This window comes from Entelurus aequoreus, linkage group LG26 (assembly GCF_033978785.1).
Source record: "Entelurus aequoreus isolate RoL-2023_Sb linkage group LG26, RoL_Eaeq_v1.1, whole genome shotgun sequence".
Classification (NCBI taxonomy): Eukaryota; Metazoa; Chordata; class Actinopteri; order Syngnathiformes; family Syngnathidae; genus Entelurus; species Entelurus aequoreus.
The window spans coordinates 4,225,259-4,239,251 of record NC_084756.1 but is presented as its reverse complement, the minus strand read 5'-3'; the positions used below and the strand labels follow the sequence as shown (position 1 = coordinate 4,239,251).

Sequence of the window (13,993 nt, the reverse complement as noted above, 5' to 3'; positions counted from 1 at the left end):
ATACATTTATGATTTTATTATTTAATTGCATAATTAATTACACATTTAAGTCATTATTTAATTGGAATTAAATACATAAATGTGTTATATTTAATGATTTTTATAAATGTTTTATTTTAATACTTATTTTATTATTGAATAACATGATTAATGAAACATTTAATTCATTACTTAATTGGAATTAAACACATAAATGTGCTATATTTAATATTTTATTAAATTTTTTATTTTATTATTTTAATACTTGCTTTTATTATTGAATGACATAATTAATTAAACATTTAAGTCATTACTTAATTGGAATTAAATACAAAAATGCGTTACATTTAATAATGAAATACATTTATAAATAGGGTACAATTTGATAAATTATTTATTGGTAACTGGAATGAAATAGATAAATGCGTTATATTTAATCATCGTAATAAATTTATGATTTTAAAACTGATTTTATTATCTAATGACATGATTATTTCCCATTTAAGTCATTATCTAATTGGAATTAAATACATAAATGCGTTACATTTAAATAATTAAATACATGTTGGTTATTATTTCACAATTTAAGTATTTCACCATTTAAATAAATATTTTAATATTTCATGATTTATTATTTTAATGACACATTTAAGTAATTATTCAAAGATCTGTTCATTTATTGAGTTTGTCAGCGCATCATGAATGTTTGTATCTGTCAAACTCATCAAAGTCATGGGCGGATCCTAACACCTGATTGGTTCCCGGGCACTTCCACTCTGCAATGGTTTGACTAATTAGTGTTAGGCCCGCCCACTGACTTTGATAGATAAATACTTTCATGATATGCTAACAAGGGCGAATGGGACAAAAGTAGACTTCATCAGTTCATGACCATAGATTTAGACTGGTCACATCTAGTCTTAGACTTAGATTGGTCACATCTAGTCTTAGACTTAGACTGGTCACATCTCGTCTTAGACTTAGATTGGTCAGATCTAGTCTCAGACTTAGATTGGTCAGATCTAGTCTTAGACTTAGATTGGTCAGATCTAGTCTTAGACTTAGATTGGTCAGATCTAGTCTTAGACTTAGATTGGTCAGATTTAGTCTTAGACTTAGTTTGGTCAGGTCTAGTCTAAGACTTAGATTGGTCACATTTAGTCTTAGACCTAGATTGGTCACATCTAGTTTTAGACTTAGATTGGTCACAGATATTCATACTCCAAAACCAGGAGGGTGTGCCTGCGCAAGGATGGTTTTGCCCTATTGTAGTGACAAAAACAACTGTTGAGATGCAAACGAGCTATCCTAACTGTCAAAGCCAAGGACAGTTGTTGAAGTGTAACTTCCCCTCGTTAGCATTGAGGTATTGTGTGGCAGAACCATCACTGTGGATCGACTACTATCAGTCCAAAATAGTCGGAATCCCTTCAGGTTAGAATGTTTCTAACTCCTGTTATTGGTTAATTGCAGAGTCTTTTAGGAATGGTTGAAAGGACAGTGTTGTATGTGGGAGACAGGTGTCGGAGACCACCTCTTCTGTTCAGGGATGGTTTTTCAACCTTGACATAGACCCGTAAGGAACAAGCGTTAGAAAATGGATGGATGGATAGATGGATGGATGGATGGATGGACATAGATGGCTTACCTCACTCCTCTTTCCTACCATCTGTCCTCCCTTTCCCCAATCTGTACATGATTGTTGTCAAAGGTGTGTTGTTTCTCCCTGAGGTGCAGGTAGACGTCTGAGTCTAGACCTGAAGAGCTTGCCCGTCTATGCCGTGCCATGTGTCGTTTTAGTGGTTGTTTTGTTTCCCCAATATATGAATCAGTGCATTCATCATTACACTTGATAGCATACACCAGATTGTTTTTGTGGGTGTGGGGTGTCCGGTCTTTAGGTTGCACCAGTCTCTGTCTCAGGGTGTTTTCTGGTTTGAAGTGTACTGGGATGTTGTGTTGGGAAAACATTCTTCTGACATTCTCACATAAACCTGATACTTAATGGAATGGCAATATGTTCCTCCTCATCCACTCTGTTCTTGTTATTTCTGGAACTGGATGCCCTTTTCACAAAAGACCAGCTGGGGTGACTGATTTTGAGGCTTCCCTCAAATGCCTATACTCTTTGTCTTTGGCCTGTGGGCTTGTAGGAACGTCATCAGCTCTGTGTTGTAGGGTTCTGATAATGCCCAGTTTGTGTTGCAGTGGGTGGTGTGAGTCAAAAAGTAGGTATTGATCGGTATGTGTGGGTTTTCGGTAAACCCCAACATGGCGGCCCCCGTTTTCTCCAATGTTGACACCACAGTACAAAAAAAGGCAACTTCCTGTCGTTGACATCCTCATGTGTAAAGTTGATGTTTTTGTCTACTGAGTCCATGTGCTCGGTGAAGGCTTGCACTTCTTGCTTTTCTGATTTTCACCCATGTGTCATCCACATATCTGTACCAAAGACTTGGTGCTATTTCCTTAATAGAACTCAAAGCTCTTTTTTCCATGTCCTCCATGTAAAGGTTTGCTACTATTGGGGATACAGGTGATCCCGTGGCACAACCATGTTTTTGTGGGTAAATGGTTGCCATGGATTGAAAGTATGTACCCGGTAGTGTTAAGGCAAAGTTCCAGCAAAAGGCAAATCTGTTCTGGGTTTAGTGTGGATCCATCCTGTAAAGTGTGATCACCTAGTAGACGTTGCCTCACTGTCTCTACTGCATCCTGGGTTGGAATACAGGTGAACAGGGAGGTGATGTCGAATGAAACTAGTTTCATTTTTGTCCAGTTTCAGATCTCTGAATTTCGCTACAAAGTCCATGGAGTTTTGGACATGATGTGGATGGAGTTTTGCCAAACAGAGATGTTGGCCACATACTTAGCAATAGTGTATGTCACAGAGTTAATGACAATGGGTCTGAGGGGAGCCCCATCTTTGTGTATTTTTGGAAGGCCATAAATACCAGGGATGGTTTCTTGCGGGTATAAGAGGTAATACAATGTTTGGTAGATGGCTTCTGACTTTTGTAGAGTTTGTAAGCACTCAATGATTCTTCTCATGGATACACTTGTGGGGTCCCTTTTGAGTATTTCATATGTGGGAGTCTTTGAGGAGTGTAAGCAACTGGTTTTGGTAGTCAGTTGTATTGAGGATGACTGTGCAGCTCCTGTTGTCGGTTGGCAGGATCGTAATGTTTTCATCCTTGCTCAGTGGTCTTACTGCCTTCCTCTCCTCCAAGGAGAGGTTTGGGGTTGGCGGTTTGGCATTAGAAAGAGCTGCTGTCACTTTCAGCCGTATTTGCTCACCTTCGTTTTCTGTTAGGTTGTTTTTCCTAATGGCTGATTCCGTCGCTGTGATCAAATCAACTGTAGGAACCTGATGTGGCGTCATGGCAATGTTTAACCCTTTCGCCAATACATCGTTTTCTGGTTGGGTAAGATTTAAGGTGGACAAATTCTTTACCCATCTATTGTAGAGAGAACCTTTATTTAACCAGATAAGAAATTATAAGAATTTCTTATCTGGTTAAATAAAGGTTCTCATCTATTGTGTGATTCATTATCCGTTGAGTTCCCACTTCGTTGCCTCCAAATGAGGGCTTGCGGTGTGGAGGTGTTCTTACTAAGTTATACTTTTTCAAGCTTCTTTGTTGTGTTGTCCAAGTTAGGCTTTGATTGTGAAATGTGTCAACTTTTTCCCAGACCTCTTCAGGCAAGATATTTTGCAATTTGAAGATTAACTGATCAAGTTTTACTCTGAGGCTCCGTTGGACTTGATCCGACCAATCTAAGTCTATGAGCACGAACTGATAAAGTCTACTCGGACGAGCGGCGAAACGTCTTCCAAGACAAACCAAACAGTCCAGTTGCGAACGAATGAACACCCTGAAATGACAATCTGGATGTTTTTGACAGAGAATCTCCACACCGTCCTACCAATAACCCCAACACTTCCAAGTTTGCCATGAAAGCCAGCAGCTCTGACGCGTGCCCACGATGCGAAAAAACCGTGTATGCGGCCGAGAAGGTCATTGGTGCCGGCAAAGTAAGGAAGATTAGGACGATTCTTAATGTCAACATGATCATTTTCACAAATATGTACTTTTGCTTTTTCTTTATAGTCGTGGCACAAAGGTTGCTTCCGTTGTGCCAACTGCGGAAAAGGACTGGAGTCTACCACGCTGGCTGACAGGGATGGTGACATCTACTGTAAAGGTATGTATACTGTACTACCACAAATACTACACTATCAAATATCTTCACATTCTACTGAAGGTCAACTTGTTCACTTCCCATACCACACCGGTTGGAGCCTGGAGTATTTGTCCATTAACTTGATGAATCTTACTTTATGTTGGAGTGTGGAATGTTACAATTGTTAGCCTGTACTCAGAGAATAATAACAGGTGTGAAAAACACTTACGACACATTTGTGCTTTTTTGTACAAGCTGAAAGCTTTTTTTGTTATTGTTGATATCTCTTTTCTGAGCTGCCACCTTATCATGGTAGAGGAAAGTGAGCGTCCCAATGATCTTAGGAGCTATGTTGTCCAGGGGCTTCTATGCCCCCTGGTAGGGTTTCCCAAGACAAACAGGTCCTAGATGAGGGATCAGACAAAGAGCAGCTTGAAAACCATTATAGAAATGAAAAAACAAGGACTTAGATTTCCCTCACCCAGATGCGGGTCACTGGGGCCCCCCTCTGGAGGCAGGCCCGGAAGTGGGGCAAGATGGCGAGCGGCTGGTGTCCAGGCCTGTCCCCATGGAGCCCGGCCGGGCTCAGCCCGAAGAGGCAACGTGGGTCCCCTTTTCAATGGGCTCACCACTCATAGGAGGGGCCATAGAGGTCAGGTGCAATGTGTGCTGGGCGGAAGCCGAAGGCAGGGCACTTGGCAGTCTGATCCTCAGCTACATAAGCTAGCTTTTGGGACATGGAACATCACCTCACTGGGGGGGAAGGAGCTTGAGCTGGTGTGTGAGGTGGAGAAGTTCCGGCTAGATCACTCACTTTGACACACAGCAAGGGCTCTGGAGCCAGTTCTCTCGAGAGGGGTGGGGTGGCAATTCTTGTTGCCTCCGGCTCAAATCCTGCACATTGGAGTTTAACCCAGTAGACGACAGGGCAGCTTCCCTCCGCCTTCGGGGGACTGTTGTTTGTGCTTACCACCAAAAAGCAGCTCAGAGTACCCACCCTTTTTGGATTCCCTCGAGGGAATACTGGAGAGTGCTCCCTTAGGTGATTTTCTTGTTCTACTGGGTGACTTCAATGCTCATATTGGCAACGACAGTGAAACCTGGAGAGGCGTGTTTGGGAAGAATGGCCGCCTGTATTTTTAACCTAGTGATGTTTTGTTTTTGGACTTTTGTGCTCATCACAGATTGTCCATAGCAAACACAATGTTCAAACATAAGGGTGTTCATATGTGCACTTGGCACCAGGACACCCTACGCAGCAGTTCCATGATCGACTTAATGTGTCATCGGATTTGCAGTCTCATGTTTTGGAAACTCGGGTGAAGAGAGGGGCGGAGCTTTTTTACTGATCACCACCTAGTGGTGAGTTGGCTCCGATGGTGGGGGAAGATGGCGGACAGACCTGGAAGGCCAAAACGCATTGTGAGGGTCTGCTGGGAACGTCAAGCAGAGTCTCCTGTCAAAGAAAGTTTAAATTCCAGCCTCCGGAAGAACTTTTTAACATGTCCGAGTGTACCATGGTCTGTGCCTCTATTGTTGACTAGGCCGATTGGAGCTGTGGTCGCAAGGTGGTTGGAGTCTGTCATGGCGGTAATCCTAGAACCCGCTGGTGGACACCAGTGGTGAGGGATGCCGTCAAGCTGAAGAAAGAGTCCTATCAGGTCCTTTTGGCTCCTGGGACCGACAGACCAAGTGGTGTGCGGCTTTGGCGGTTGCGGAGTCAAAAACTCCGACATGGGAGGAGTTCGGGGAAGACATGGAAAACGACTTCCGGACGGCTTCGAAGCGATTCTGGACCACCATCGGCCGCCTTAGGGAGGGAAAGCAGTGCGCTGTCAACATCGTGTATGGTGATGATGGTGTGCTGCTGACCTCGACTGCGGATGTTGTGGATCGGTGGAGGGAATACATTGAAGATCTCCTCAATCCCACCTACACATGTTAAAATGCTCCTCATTGGCAAGACCCCCGGGGATGGATGTGATCTGCCCGGAGTTTCTTCGGTTAAAGGCCCCCGGGGATGGATGTGATCTGCCCGGAGTTTCTTCGGTTAAAGGCCCCCGGGGATGGATGTGATCTGCCCGGAGTTTCTTAAGGCTCTGGATGCTGTGGGGCTGTCTTGGTTGACAAGACTCTGCAACATTGTGTGTATGTCGGGGGCGGTGGGGATCACACTCCTCAGCCTTCCCGGTAAGGTCTATTCAGGTGTACTAGAGAGGAGGCTACGCCAGATAGTCGAACCTCGGATTCAGGAGAAGCAGTGTGGTTTTTGTCCTGGTCGTGGAACTGTAGACCAGCTCTATACTCTAAGCAGGGTCCTTGAGGGTGCATGGGAGTTTGCCCAACCAGTCTACATGTGCTTTGTGGAATTGGAGAAGGCATTTGACCGTGTCCCTCGGGAAGTCCTGTGGGGAGTGCTCAGAGAGTATGAGGTATCGGACTGTCTGATTGTGGCGGTCCACTCCCTGTATGATCAGTGAGGACTGGTGCGGCATCTTTAGTAATGCGGACTTGATGTACCGGGAAAAAATTTACCGGTTGATCTACGTTTCCATCCTCACCTATGGTCATGAGCTTTGGGTTATAATCATGGGTACAAGCGGCCAAAATTAGTTTCCTCCATCGGGTGGCGGTCTCTCCCTTAGAGATAGCGTGAGAAGCTCTGCCATCCCGGAGGAGCTCAAAGTAAAGCCGCTGTTCCTCCGCATCGAGAGGAGCCAGGTGAGGTGGTTTGGGCATCTGGTCAGGATGCCACCCGGACGCCTCCCTGGGGAGGTGTTTAGGGCAAGTCTGACCGTTAGGAGGCCACGGGGAAGACCCAGGACACGTTGGGAAGACTATGTCTCCCGGGTGGCCTGGAAACGCCTCGGGATCCCCGGGGAGGAACTGGACAAGGTAGATGGGGGAGAGGGAAATATGGGCTTCTCTGCTTAGGCTGCTGCCCCCGCGACCCCACCTCAGATAAGCGGAAGAAAAATGGATGGATGGATGGTTATCGGACTAATACTCAATATCAATATCAGATGGGACATAAATATACTGGAGCAGAGTCAAGTCCCAGCCATCTGAAGTATTAAAGTAACATGTCAACACAGTCTCAAGATGTTCTTAGGTTTGGAAAGACACGCACAAGCTAACCTTGCTAGCCTGAAGAATCTTACTCCATGCAGTTCCTGCTCGTCGCATAGTTAGAATAGGTCGACTTTCATAATCCTGCTCCAAACTTGACTTATGTTTGTATTTTATGTCAGCCCGTTTTGCTATTGATTGTGTCTGGATTTGCAGGTTGCTATGCCAAGAACTTTGGTCCCAAAGGGTTTGGTTTTGGTCAAGGTGCCGGAGCCCTGGCTCACTCCCAGTAAAGCCAGGACCCACTCCACGTCTCCGGGTTGTTGGACTGAGCTTCTTCTCCTCCACGTGTGAAACTTCCTACTTGGGTGTGTCCAAGTTCACTTCTATTGCACCTTCTCTCAGAACACTTCCCTCGGCACAAGACGATAAAAAATATTGACGTTGCACCGTTACTACTCTTGGTATCGTTAGTGTCGATTGATACTGTTTGAGTCAAAAGCTTAGTGGTTAGGGATGCTTCTTGGTATCCTCCTGTTGTGTGTAGAGTAGCATGTTTAACTACTCTCTGTCCTGATAATGTTACGTGTAAAAAAGTGTCATTTCCACGAAGAAGCTGCACTGTTGAGGAATGTTAGTCACGAGCTCGCTAGCAAGATGCTACCTTGCTATTTGCCGATATCAGATGTGCAGACTAGAATGTTCCGTCAACATGCATGATCAGCAATATTACATGATACTATATTTAATTGCACAACCCTTCTGTTAAGGTCAAATGTAGTTCTAGAAATATTCATAAAAAAACACAACTGATTTTGGAACCACTTCGGAAGAGAAGGTTTGTAAGGTCTAGTGCTGACCACCACTTCACTGATCCTGACATTCCTGCCTTGTCTTCTTCATCTGGAAGCTGCTCTGCTTTAGTGCGTCACATGTCAGATGTCATCTTGGTGACACTAAATAAATATCCTGTGTCAGCACTCTTTTCATTCCAAGGTTTTGTCCCTTTGTGCTCTTTGGTCTTCCTGTGTGAAATGATGCAGCAGATGGAAAGTACACCACATGAAACCCGGGGCAGAATGATGTTCCTTTATGTCATGTTCCTTTACGTCAAATAGACTTAGACACACAGGGGAAATTGTTCCACACGATAGCTCAGGTACAATGGATGGAAAGGATAATGCACACAAGAGGGTGAAAACAAAAGGCATAAAGTAGACTAAAAATGAAGCATAGTAGCAATATAAAATATAACATGTGTAATAAGTACATATTATATATATATAGTATATTAAGGGCATACTGAAATGATTTTTTTTTATTTAAATGGGGATAGCAGATCCATTCTATGTGTCATACTTGATCATTTCGCGATATTGCCATATTTTTGCTGAAAGGATTTAGAGAACATAGACGATAAAGTTTTGGTCGCTGATAATAAAAACCTTGCATGTACCGGAAGTAGCGTGACGTCACAGGTTGAAAGGCTCCTCACATTTCCCCATTGTTTACACCAGCAGAGAGAGCGATTCGGACCGAGAAAGCGACGATTACCCCATTAATTTGAGCGAGGATGAAAGATTCGTGGATGAGGAACGTGAGAGTGAAGGACTAGAGTGCAGTGCGGGACGTATCTTTTTTCGCTCTGACCGTAACTTAGGTACAAGCTGGCTCATTGGATTCCACACTTTCTCCTTTTTCTATTGTGGATCACGGATTTGTATTTTAAACCACCTCGGATACTATATCCTCTTGAAAATGAGAGTCGAGAACGTGAAACGGACATTCACAGTGACTTTTATCTCCACGACAATACATCGGCGAAGCTCTTTAGCTACGGAGCTAACGTGATAGCATCGGGCTTAAATGCAGGTAGAAACAAAATAAATAAACCCCTGACTGGAAGGATAGACAGAAAATCAACAATACTATTAAACCATGGACCTGTAACTACACGGTTAATGCTTTCCAGCCTGGCGAAGCTTAACAATGCTGTTGCTAACGACGCCATTGAAGCTAACTTAGCTACGGGACCTCGTCAGAGCTATGATAAAAACATTAGCGCTCCACCTACGCCAGCCAGCCCTCATCTGCTCATCAACACCCGTGCTCACCTGCGTTCCAGCGATCGACGGAGTGACGAAGGACTTCACCCGATCATAGATGCGGTTGGCGGCTAGCATCGGATAGCGCGTCTGCTATCCCATCTCAAAGTCCTCCTGGTTGTGTTGCTGTAGTCCGCCGCTAATACACCGATCCCACCTACAGCTTTCTTCTTTGCAGTCTTCATTGTTCATTAAACAAATTGCAAAAGATTCACCAACACAGATGTCCAGAATACTGTGGAATTTTGAGATGAAATCAGAGCTTTTTGTATTGGATCCAATGGGGTCCGAATACTTCCGTTTCAACGATTGATGTCACGCGCATACGTCATCATACATAGACGTTTTCAACCGGAAGTTTCACGGGAAATTTAAAATTGCACTTTATAAGTTAACCCGGCCGTATTGGCATGTGTTGCAATGTTAAGATTTCATTGATATATAAACTATCAGACTGCGTGGTCGGTAGTAGTGGCTTTCAGTAGGCCTTTAAAATATACTGTATATTATATTTGTATATAATATATACAATATATAAGTAATCCCAATTACTATGTACAATATTACAATATATTAGACTTAGATTTCCTTTTATTGTCATTCAAATTTGAACTTTACAGCCCAGATAAGAATGACATTTCATTGCATTAGCTGGTTGTAGTGCAGGATAAAAGCAATAAGGTGCAGATATAAATAGATTACTGTAAAGATAAATATATTGCACTTTTGCATATGCATCCACATTTATGGATTTGTTATTTGTTATCATTGTCTTTATATTCCAGCCAGTTAATCTGTTTTTGGGGGGAATTGAGGGGACTATTATGATGCGTTCAAGAGTCTGATCTGTTACAGAACCTGGAGGTTCTGCAACGGAGCCTGCGGGACTAGAGTCCAGCAGTGAAATCAGTCCTTGGTGGGGGTGGGAGGAGTCTCTACAGATTTTCTGAGCCCTGGTCGGGCAGCGGCTTTTTTGCGATCTCTCGGATAGGAGGAAGAGGAGTCCTGATGAACTTTTCCGCCGTCCTCACCATGAACGGATTAACGTGGACCCTGACTTAAAACAAGTTGAAAAACGTATTCGGGTGTTACCATTTAGTGGTCAATTGTACGGAATATGTACTGTACTGTGCAATCTACTAATGAAAGTTTCAATCAATCAAAAAAACTCACCACTCGCTGCAGAGACTTCCAGTCTGAGGCACTGCAGGCTTCAGTCCAGACAGATGCAGTTGCCCTCTATAGTGCCTCTGTAGAATGTGGTGACGCAAAAAGTGCATGCGCTGCTGAGCTCTTTTTACAAGAGCTCCGATGTGTAGGAACCAGGTTATACTGTCAGTTATCTGCACCCCCAGGAACTTGGTGCTGCTTACTATCTCCACTGCTGTGCCGTTGATGAAGAGTGGAGCGTGGCTGGACTGGTGCTTCTTGAAGTCAACGATGATCTCCTTGGTCTTGTCGACGTTCAGGACCAGGTTGTTGGTTCTGCACCAGTCAACCAGATGTTTCACCTCCTCCCCGTAGTCCATGTGGTTGTTGCCACGGATGAGGCCCACTACTGTCGTGTACTTCACAATGTTGTTAGTAGTGGACCTGGCGCAGTAGTCATGGGTCATCAACGTGAACAGCAGCGGACTCAGGACGCAGCCCTGGGGGGAGCCGGTGCTCAGGGAGATGGCACTGGAGGTGTTGTTGCCCACTCTCACAGACTGGGGTCTGTCTGTGAGGAAGTCAAGCAGCCAGTTGCATAGGGGGGTACTGAATCCAAGGGGGACCAGTTTGCTCACCAAGTGCTGCGGGATGATGGTGTTGAATGCTGAGCTGAAGTCCAGAAACAACATCCGCACGTGTGTGTCCTTTCCTTCCAGATGTTCTAAGCTCAGGTGGAGTGCAGAGGAGATGGCGTCCTCTGTTGAGTGGTTAGGGCGATAAGCAAACTGGTATGGTTCGAATGTGGGGGGAAGACTGGAGACAATATATTCCTTTACCAGACTCTCGAAGCACTTCATTATGATGGGGGTGAGTGCAACGGGGCGGTAATCATTGAGGGAGGAGATTGTGGGTTTAATATATATGTAACAGCTGCAGCAAAATAAGGCAGCATAAAAAGAGTAGATCCAGCAGAAAATATACATTACGAACAAAGAGAGGTAGCTAGCATAGAAGCGGTCAGGTAATAGCCAGATATCATCTATTGCTGATTGGCGAATAATTATACAGCTGGATGGAGTGTGGAATGAAGGAGTTCTTGAGTCGAACACTCTGGGAACAAATCTGAAGGAGCCTGTTGGAGACATTAAACCCCCCTCCCTCCCTCCGTGGGAGGGAGGCGAGTTGGGTGCCCGAAACCCCCCGCTCGGAAGCGGATGCCGGTTCACGGTTCCGAAAGGCGAGCGGCCCGGAGTATGAGCTCCACTGTCCCTCAATTGTCTGGTGGAGTGGGTGGGCAGGATTGTCCATGATGGTGAGCAGTTTGTCCAGTGTCCTCCTGTCCCTCACTGACACAAACGCCTCCAACTGCGTGCCAATAGTTTGGCCGGCTTTCTGGATCAGTTTGTCAATCCGGTTTAAGTCCCTTTTGCTGGTGCTGCTCCCCCAACAAACCACTGCAAAGTACAGGGCACTGGCCACAACAGACTGAAAAAAGTCCATTTGACATAAAGGAACATCATTTGACGTAAAGGGACATCATTTGATGTAAAGCAGGGGTGGGCAATTAATTTTTACCGGGGGCCGCATAAGCAATATTTCAATTAAATTTTGCTCAATATTATTTTTTATATACTGTAAGATAAATAATAATAATAATAATAATAATAATAATAATAATAATAACAATTAATAATAATAATAATTTCATATAACCTAACTTAACTTTATACAAAAGCAGATAGCTTTTGATGGTTTTATTTTTAACACTGTCTCACTTCCTGATGTATAATACAATGCAAAAATGTCAATTTCTGCACAGGGTTAATTTCTGTCACTTTATCCTGCATTATCCAACATTTTTCCCCGTCAGATTTGGACAACCATCTGTTGTTGAAAATCGTTTTTAATTATATTTATTTTATATTGTTTTTATATTGGTTTTATATGTAATTATTTGTTGTTTTTATTCAATCATTGGTGGAGCTAAGGATAATATTTGAATATTGTTTTTAATATTGTTGTGCAGCACTTTGGAAACATTTTGTCATTTAAATGTGCCAGATAAATAAAGTGGATTGGATTGGATTGGATTGTCACACCTGCCAGCTTGTCCCATTTCAGTCCTAACATGTCCAAACACGCATTTACCTATGTGAACAAGTCATTACCTGCGGTTGTCTCTTTAATTGACTGCATGGCTGCCAGCTCCTCCGTGATTTGAAAGTCGGCAGTTATCCCACGTAAGAAGATGAGCAGCTGGGCGGTGTCACGTACATCGCAGCTCTCATCCAAAGCCAGCGAAAAACAGTCAAAGTCGGCCGTTCTGTTCTTCAGCTGAAGCTCCAAGTTTCCAGTGATGGTCTCAACCCGCCTCGTTACAGTGCGTCGGGAGAGTGACACGTTCTCAAATGCGCCCCTCTTCTCCGGTCATATCAGCACAACAGAGTCCAATAAGCACTCCTTAATAAACTCTCCGTCAGAAAACGCCTTACTTTTTCTGGCAATTTTGTGAGAAATGACACAACTTGTCCTGATGGCTGCATCTCTGGGGGTGTGAAATTTGGCAAAAAGTCCTTGTTGGGTTTGCAGTTTTACCATCAACGAATCAGCCTCCCTTGCACGCTCTTCATCAGACAGATTCCGGTATTTTTCCTCGTGCTTCGTCGTGTAGTGGCGATTCAAATGATATTCTTTAAACACAGCAACCTGTGTACCACAAATTAAGCACACGGCTTTACCTTTAATTTCTGTAAAGAAATACTTTGCAGTCCATGTCTTGTTGAAAACACACCATTCGTCATCAACTTTTCTCTTTTTAGCGTGTCATCACTTGTCGCTGTGCACCTTCACTCACAGGTTACACACGGACATACGACCATAAATAACACTTTTCAAAATAAAAGCAGCACAGTTGTATTGCACGCACGACATAGATGTTTTTTTAAACTTTATTTTGTAATTTGTGATTGCAGCTGTTCACATTCACTCACAATCACGCACGCGCATACGTCCACACGGAAGTAATACAAATAACGCTTTTCAAAACAAAAGCAGCACCGTTGTATTGCACACTCGACATAGATACTTTTTTAAATGTATTTTGTAATTTATGATTGGCCTCACGCGGGCCGGACAGGGACACACAAAGGGCCGGATGTGGCCCGCGGGCCGCAGAATGCCCAGGTCTGCTTTACACACTGAGTGCACACATATATAGTAATCAAGTTAAATCAACAATGTTTGGTTCAAACTAACAAATCAACATTGAAAGCCTACAGGACAAAAGTCAACTAGCTTAATGCTAACATACAATGGACAAACCCATTGACAGGATAACTGAAATTAGCATTGTGATGGTTTCAGACTTGTAAATCTTTAACAAAGGAGATTTTAAGGGATCTAAATAGGAATGAAACAAATACATTTCTACGTAAAAGGCGCATAGACTCTTTGGGAAGGAATATTGAGGACTGGAATAGAATATTAAGGACTAACTTTGTGCT

The 13,993-nt window shown here is 43.6% G+C and overlaps 1 protein-coding gene across 1 annotated transcript in view; it reads left to right on the top strand.

The window, feature by feature from the left end:
• LOC133643168 (cysteine and glycine-rich protein 1-like) overlaps window positions 1-12,491 on the top strand; it is an 18,564-nt gene extending 6,073 nt beyond the window's left edge. The window contains exons 4-6 of the mRNA XM_062037589.1: window positions 3,886-4,015; window positions 4,092-4,185; window positions 7,450-12,491. Of these exons, the coding sequence (XP_061893573.1) occupies window positions 3,886-4,015; window positions 4,092-4,185; window positions 7,450-7,526 (301 nt within the window). The 3' untranslated portion in view covers window positions 7,527-12,491. The remainder of the gene's footprint in view (window positions 1-3,885; window positions 4,016-4,091; window positions 4,186-7,449) is intronic.
• Window positions 12,492-13,993: the final 1,502 nt, after the last annotated feature.